General features: G+C 43.0%; 1 protein-coding gene across 1 annotated transcript; it reads left to right on the plus strand.

Annotated features, from left to right (window-relative positions):
- Positions 1 to 6,770: 6,770 nt before the first annotated feature.
- Positions 6,771 to 7,709, plus strand: LOC101700549 (olfactory receptor 9G4-like). The gene has a single exon (XM_004869792.2). The coding sequence runs from the start codon at positions 6,771 to 6,773 to the stop codon at positions 7,707 to 7,709; it is 939 nt and encodes a 312-aa protein (XP_004869849.2).

Raw genomic sequence — 7,709 nt, forward strand, 5'->3', positions numbered from 1 at the left:
GCACCTTTACATAGTCTCTCTTGGTTCTTATTTTTCACCCTTGCCCAGCCCTCCCTTCAACCCCTCTATTCTTCCCTATTTACAAAGATTTTGTTCCTATTTTTCCATTTTCTCATATCAATCCCATTCCCTTCTATCCTTTCCCCTAGCCCTCCCACTTCCTTCCCCTTTGCCCCTTTTCTTCCTATTTCACATGACCTATTATACATTTAGTCCTTATTTACACTTTCAGTTTCTCACGTCAGAGAAACTATTCAGTATTTATTCATCTGTGTCCTATTTATTTCACTTAAGAGTATTGCCTCAATGTGCATCCACTTAGCTATAAATGTCTCTAATTTCTCATTTTTTTATGGCTGAGCAGTACTCCATTTTATTAAAAAAATCACATTTTCTTTATCCAGTCTCCAGTTGATGGGCATTTGGGGTGTTTCCAAGTTTTAGCTATTACAAACTGTGCTGCTGTAAACATGGGTGCACATATATCACTGTGGTATGATTCTTTTAATTCTTTGAGGAAGATCCCCAGCAGTGGAATAGTGGGCTCAAATGGGACTTCCAGTCCTAGTTCTCTGAGGTATCTCCATACTGATTTCCACAGTGGTTGCACCGGTCTACACTCCCACCAGCAGTGGAGCAGGGTTCTTCTTTCCCCACAGCCCCGCCAGCACTTGTTATTTGTTGATTTCATGATAGCAGCCATTCTTTCTGGAGTGAAGTGGAATCTCAGCTTTGTTTTCATTTGCATCTCTCAAATGACCAGTGATGTTGAACATATTAAAATTTGTTTATTTTATTCCAAGCCAAGATGCCACTCTGCTCCTTCCTCATTAGTCATTAATATACTATGAGTTAAAAGAGTATCTACCCCTGATGCATGATGCTTTAACAAAACTATGGTAAGAAAATTAGGATAAATTAGGAATTTATACTTCCTATGGAAGTGTAACATAGAGGGGGAGTTGACAATGGTGGTCTGCAGTCCAGGGCTCCATCCTAGAACTGAAGTGCTGGAGGCGAGATAGCTGAGCCTAGGCCAGGGGCAGAAGACAATGCAGAGCTCCACTGAGTGACCACAAGGGGCAGCACATGTTGTGCTGTCCTCCTGACCCACAGAACCTTTTGCCACACAACTGAAGTCTCAAGCATATGAATACTGGTCAAGGACTGGCTCTGATTTGATATGAACCCAGGACACATTTTAGTTTAGTGAAAGCTAGGGAAACAATGATCCTGAAAAGAACTTCATTACCCGCATTTCCCCAGAGAAAATGCACTATGCAAGACTAGTAAGAGAAGGGGCCCAAATCCTCAGTCCTTCCGTGGTTTCTGTGTGAGGGAATGGGCTTGGCAGGGTAGGTAAACAGGAGCAGGTGTTGAGTTGGGCAGGCTGATTCCTCTCCAAAGGCACTAGGCCATGGGGGTGACTCTCACTGTCAGGTCCCTGGCCCTGGGTGATACAGGCAGGGGACACATTGGTGTGGTGAGGGTGAGGGTGAGGCTTACTCAGGTGAAGTGAGAGACTAGATTCTGGCTTTGGACTTGTTAGATTGCATGTGAAAAGGGCTATCTGGCTAGGTGCAAGCGGACTTGCATGTAGAAATCAGCCTCCCTGAGAAGGACAGGATCCAGGCTTGGAATACCAGGGAATGTCAAGTAGCAAAACACATGGAAAATTTACATGATATGATTAGCACAAACTCCAACAGTGCTCTCCTCCTGGCCCTGAACCTCCTCAGGGAGCTCATCCAAGCTCTTTCCCACAGGGTGCACAAACACTGTTCCCCATGCAGGACCCCCAGCTTCCAACGTTCCCTACAAGCCCTGTTCCCTTTTTTGCTTCTGAGCCTCCACAGCACTTCCTCTTGACCAGAAATGCTGCCCTCCAGGTGGCGATGGTCCTCAGTGTCCTCCAGGACAGACACTGCTCTACTGCACACGCAGCACTGCTCACCTGGCTCCCAGCAGCGCCTGTGCCCTGACCGGCCTCACATGGCCAAGTACAGTACTGTAGCAGAGTTCCTCAGGGTGACACTGAGGGCGGGAATCTCAGCTCAGCTCCCCTGCACCTCCTCAGTGGTTTCCGGAGACCAGGGAGACAGTCGGTTATTCTTTCATTATTTTGTATTAAAAATGCAGAAGTTTTTCCTTGTAATTCAAAAATATAAGCTGAGTAGGACAAGCCCCTCAGCTGGATAGCACACATGGCCAGGCCTCTCAGAGTCTCCTTGACCTGATTAATAAGGGCAGCGGGCAGCTCCCCAAGCCATTCTGGACTCTCTGTCCACTCTCCCCTCAGATCACTGTAAAAGAGCATCAGAAAAGTGGGGAGAAAGATTTCAAAAATCTCTACAAATCTATTTTTGAGAAGATTTATAGCAGTTGTCTTTACTGAATGAAAGAATTGTTTCTATAAACTAAGAAGCAAAGACCACATTTCCTTCTTCAGTTCTCTGTATGCATAAATGAAAGGTAGAGGATATTACACTGTGGTGTACCCCATTTTCTAACTTTAAGTGCTTTTTCACATGTAGAGCATGAGGTCCTGTCAACATACACAGCCCTAATACTGGTAACCATGTGTTTTTGTTTGCTAAACCTGCCATAGAAATGCCAACCCTGAGTGCCTTAGAGAATAGGAATTCACTTCCTTGCAAGTCTGCAAGTTTAAAGTCACAGTTTGAGGAGCACCAGAGCCCATCACTCACATGGCCTCTCCTGGACCATGGCCCTGTTGCTTCCTCATGCCATCATTTTCACTGGGTTCCTGCTTAATCGGTGGTGCTTTCTTTGTCTGAATGCTCCCCACCTTTGTAAGAAAACTTGCATATTTTCTTGAGTCCGCCTTAGTCAACTCTATTTAAATTAGTCACTCTTTAAAGGTTCTGTCTCTAAACACAGTGGCATTCTGAGGAGCTACATGGGACCTCCTCAGGTTGAATCTGGGGGGATTATAACTCAGCCCACAAAAATCAAAGATGGATGGGAATTTCCTAATAGACAAAACAAAGCATTGTTGCCTGGAAAGTAAGAGAGAGGAGAAATAGAGGGAGAGAGAAGGGAGGAACATATGACAAATGGAAACAATATGGAACACAGGGTTCAGTTTTGAAAATTCAGTTTAGTAGAATTTCTATTATCAGATTCACTTCACTGTTACATTCTGAGTTAGATCCATCAGACCCACTTTTAACCAACCCTTCCTCATTGCATCACATCCTACTTCACACATCAACTTCTAATTCCAGATGGAGTCTAGGGCAGTCTTTGGAGACCTGTGGTGCATGCTCCTGTGCTGCTGTATGGGAGTGGTCCGAATGGGCCCTTGCAAACCTGCGTATATCAGGTCCAACAAAAGCGTGCCTGTCACCAGAGCATAGGAAGAGAGTGTTGCTTCCAGGACCTGGGCTTCCAGACCACAGGTAAGCACCTGGCACCAGGCTCTGCAGTCTAAAGTGAGAGAGGGTCTGGTGTGGCTCTGAATGGATCATTGCTATGGTAAGCACACACAGGCATGCACACAGAAACACACAAACACACCCTTCTGAACTAGATCTCAGATTTCATCCTATGGTGCATCTGGTATTGTCTGCAACTTAAAATTCAGTGTGATAGTTGTGCTAGAGCATGGATGTCTACTGATGCCATGCAGGGAACAACAGGTCAAGGGCTGTGGTTTGCTTTTGACTCTAATTGCTATGCTCTGTGCTTCTCACTCCTGCAGGGAATGTTTCCATTTCCTGGTACTCATTTTCATCTGCCAGAAACCCCAGTTTTTCCAGAGAACTTTGAGGGCTCTTGTGAAGAGAGCAAGGAAGGGATGGGGTTCAGCTGCTTCTCCATACTCCCTTTTTCGCTACAGGAAGCTTCAGTGTGGTGAGCTCTGGCATTTTTAATGCCCATTGCTTCCTACTCATAAAATAATTCAGAAATGTCATGTACCCGTACCAACTGTCTCTGATATATGTAATCTTTATGCATTACAAATATGTACTACTCAAAAATACCAACTGGACTGAGGACTGGAATATGAATGTTTTTTCCATCATATTGGTGTTATAGCAAACTGTGCGTGGGAAGTGTATATTCTGGTAGATTTTTGCACTGAATAGTTGAGCTAGTGTAGTCATGAATAATACTTTGGAAAAGCCACTTCGAATAATAAGGAAATTACTTATCCATTCATTACAGAAATACTTACGAAGTGTCACTTAGTTTCTCAAAACTGTTCTGTGTAAGGGTCTACAACACAAAACCAAACAGAAAACTCACTCTGCCTTAGGGATGTAGTATTATGGTGAGGATGGATAGAGAATTCAATAAGCAAGATTTGGAAAATGACTATAGATGTGTGGAAAACAGCAGTTTGGACAGAGGATAAAGAACTGGCATGGTCAAGGGGAGTTAACATGGCTTACAAAAATGTTATTAGGATGGCCTTTCACCAAACAATGACATTTGAAGAAGTTTTAAAGGAGATGAGTGGATGCAACAGGCAAACATTAGGAGAATAATCTTTCAGGAGAAGGAAGAGTCAATGACTGGATAAAGGGGCAGAGTTCAGCTCTTCCCAGTGCTATAAGAAAGTCAGTGGAGCTGCAAAACACTGCAAGGGATCTGAGTGTGAGGGTTGAGAACCCAGGCTAAGCCGCGAGTGCCTTCTTGGTCATTGTGCAGCATTTGATTCTTCTTTACAATAAATTAGAAGTTTTGCAAGGTTTTAAACATGGGAATGATCCTCCTCCCTCATCCTTCATGGTAGGAGTATTGCACTTAGGGCTGTACAGAAACAGACTCTTCCTGGAACAAGGACCAGGACCAGGGAGGTGTCTACTGCAATACTCTCACCAAGTGAAGACAGTGGTGTAGACCAGACTGGGAGCAGGTGCAGTGCAGTGCAGGTGGGGAGAAGTGGTCAGACTCAGGACAAGCGTGCAAGGTAGAGGCAAATCAATTTCCTGGATGAATACAGAGCAGCGAGGACAGGAAGAGCATAGGTAGAGTCCCAAGTTTTGACTTGAAAAAATGAATTGGTGTGATTTTAATAATTGATGTAGCAGATGAACAGATACATCATTTTTTTCTTTGGAAATGAAAACTGGGAATTCAGTTTTAAACATTGTAAGTTAATTAAACCTTCCTGTAGAATGTTAGCACTGGGGAGCATCTTAGGTATCTATCAGCCTTAGAAGGTTTAACCCGAGAATCATATCCAGGAAATCCATGGAGAGATTTGGCTAGTTTGTGAATGATCTAAAATTCTGTGTACATATACATTTACATTACGTGGACAATTGCATGGTTTTTTTTATAATGTCCTCAAAGAAGCATGATTCTCAAAATTTAAGTGCCATTAATTATTTGTGCTATAGAAATTATAGACTACAAGTATTTTGAGCATTTGCTCTAGTTTGCAGGATTTTGTTTTGAATCAAGAATGAGAATGCAAGTTTTCAGATTGATACACGAATGCAGCCATGCATCTTTGGTATTTTTCATCTCTGATTTCAAACCAAATGACAATAAATTCCCATGTGTGCATTGCTACCTGAATCTATAGGGGTTTTTTTAATAAGCTTTGCCACACTGTATTGTGCTGTTGTGGATTCTGCAGGACATGTTGACAAATTAAAATCATAAAAGCTCAGTTCTTGCAAAAGGAACAAAAACTGTGTACATGTGTGAATTGTGTTCCTGGGAGGAGACGGCTCTCCTAAAATCACACAGATGATGAACACCAGAGCTGTTCTAACTCCTCAATCCAAGGCCAATGAGCTGCACTTCTAGGCCTGTCACTCCTTCTTCAAACTTCAGAAAAGTATGATGTAGTAGCAGATGTTTGTTTTTCACCCATTGTTCACTGTTTCTTATTTTAGTGTCATATAAAAACCCCTTCAGATGAGTATAGGAAGTTTTCTTTTATGTGTTTCCCCTAAGGTTTACAGATTAATATTACAGATAAGATGTAGATTGACACAGAGCTGGAGATACACACACATATATATTTAGGCAATTTAAAGTTTGAGTGATTTGAAATAAGGGTCAAATTCCATTCCTTTGCATGAGTATATCCAGCTTTCCCAAAACCATATATATAACAGACTTTTCCCATGTGTATTCTGGGTGACCTGTTGCATGGTCATCTAGTAAAATTAGTTGTGAGCGTTGATTTCTGGGCTTTCAATTTTGTTTCATCTGTGTATACGTGTGCCACATTGGTATTCATTAAAAAAGTCAGAAAAATGCCTGACACACTGGTTTTCATTAAGTTACAGAAGGAGACTGAAATTGTAAGAGTACAGACAATACATCAAGAATTGGGCTGGCCGGGATTTAGCTCTGGTTCCACCACCTGCCTGGCAAGTGCAAGGACCCGAATTCCATCCACAATAGCAAAAAACAAATAATAATTAAGAATTGGGCGGAGTATTTCATCTGTGTCACTTTTACTCAGCCATTCACTGCTTAGGGATTGATTAGAAATCTTTATGAGCTTTCTTGTTCTCACTGTTGATAAGAAGCTGCCCCCAGAATTAAACTGTTAGTGCACAGGAAAGCTTTAGTTTTAAAACCAAATTCTGATTCCAACTCCTATCATCTTCCAAAGTTACAGACTGAAGTCCTCTAATTCTATAGAGTAAGGAGTAAGAGTCCATACACCTGCTCATAATTGTTAGGTTGGTGACACACTATTAAATTTGTGTAATAGAAAGTATCACTGAGTTCTTTTTTCTTTGCCTCATGACAAGCAGGATTTCCCCTTTGCAAACATGGACCTGGGAAATCGCACGGTCCTGATGGAGTTCATCTTGTTGGGCATCTCAGCAGACCCACACTGGCAGCTAATCATATTTGCAATATTTCTCATGCTCTATTTGGCAACCATGGCAGGAAACTTGACCCTGGTTGTCTTAATCCGGATTGACCCCCGGCTGCACACACCTATGTACTTTTTCATTGGCAGCCTGTCTTTTTTGGACTTCTGGTATACCTCCGTGTACACCCCCAAAATCCTGGCCAATTGTTTCTCTGAAGATAAACGCATTTCCTTGGCAGGGTGTGGGGTTCAGTTCTTCTTCTCTGCCTTTGCTGCTTATACTGAGTGCTATCTGTTATCAGCTATGGCCTACGACCGCTATGTGGCAATTGGTAGCCCACTGCTGTATTCAAGAATCATGTCCACCTCTCTCTGCACTGGACTTATTACTGGCTCCTACACAGGAGGGCTGCTGAATGCCATGGCCCACACTGCCAACACTTTCCGGCTAAGTTTTTGTGGTCAAAACATCATTGACCACTTTTTATGTGATGTGGGGCCATTGGTCAAAATGTCCTGTACAGATACCCACGTCTATGTGAAAATCCTTTCCAGTCTGGTGGGCTTCACTGTCCTCTCCTGTCTTCTTGTCATCCTCATTTCCTATTTCAAAATCCTCCTGGCTATCCTGAGAATCCGCTCAGCCTCAAGCAGGCGCAAGGCTTTCTCCACCTGTGCTTCCCACCTGGTCTCTGTCACCCTATTCTATGGCTCCCTGCTCTTTGTGTACTCAACCCCAAGTTCCAGCTACTCCCTGGAGAGGGACAAAGTGGCTGCTCTCTTCTATACGATCATCAACCCACTGCTCAACCCTCTCATCTACAGTTTGAGAAACAAAGATGTCAAAGAAGCCTTCAGGAAAGCAATGCAGACCATACGATCAGAAACATGA

The sequence above is a fragment of the Heterocephalus glaber genome, unplaced genomic scaffold (genome assembly GCF_053883595.1).
Source record: "Heterocephalus glaber isolate CG9 unplaced genomic scaffold, H.glaber_assembly_v1.0 deba00001805, whole genome shotgun sequence".
Classification (NCBI taxonomy): Eukaryota; Metazoa; Chordata; class Mammalia; order Rodentia; family Bathyergidae; genus Heterocephalus; species Heterocephalus glaber.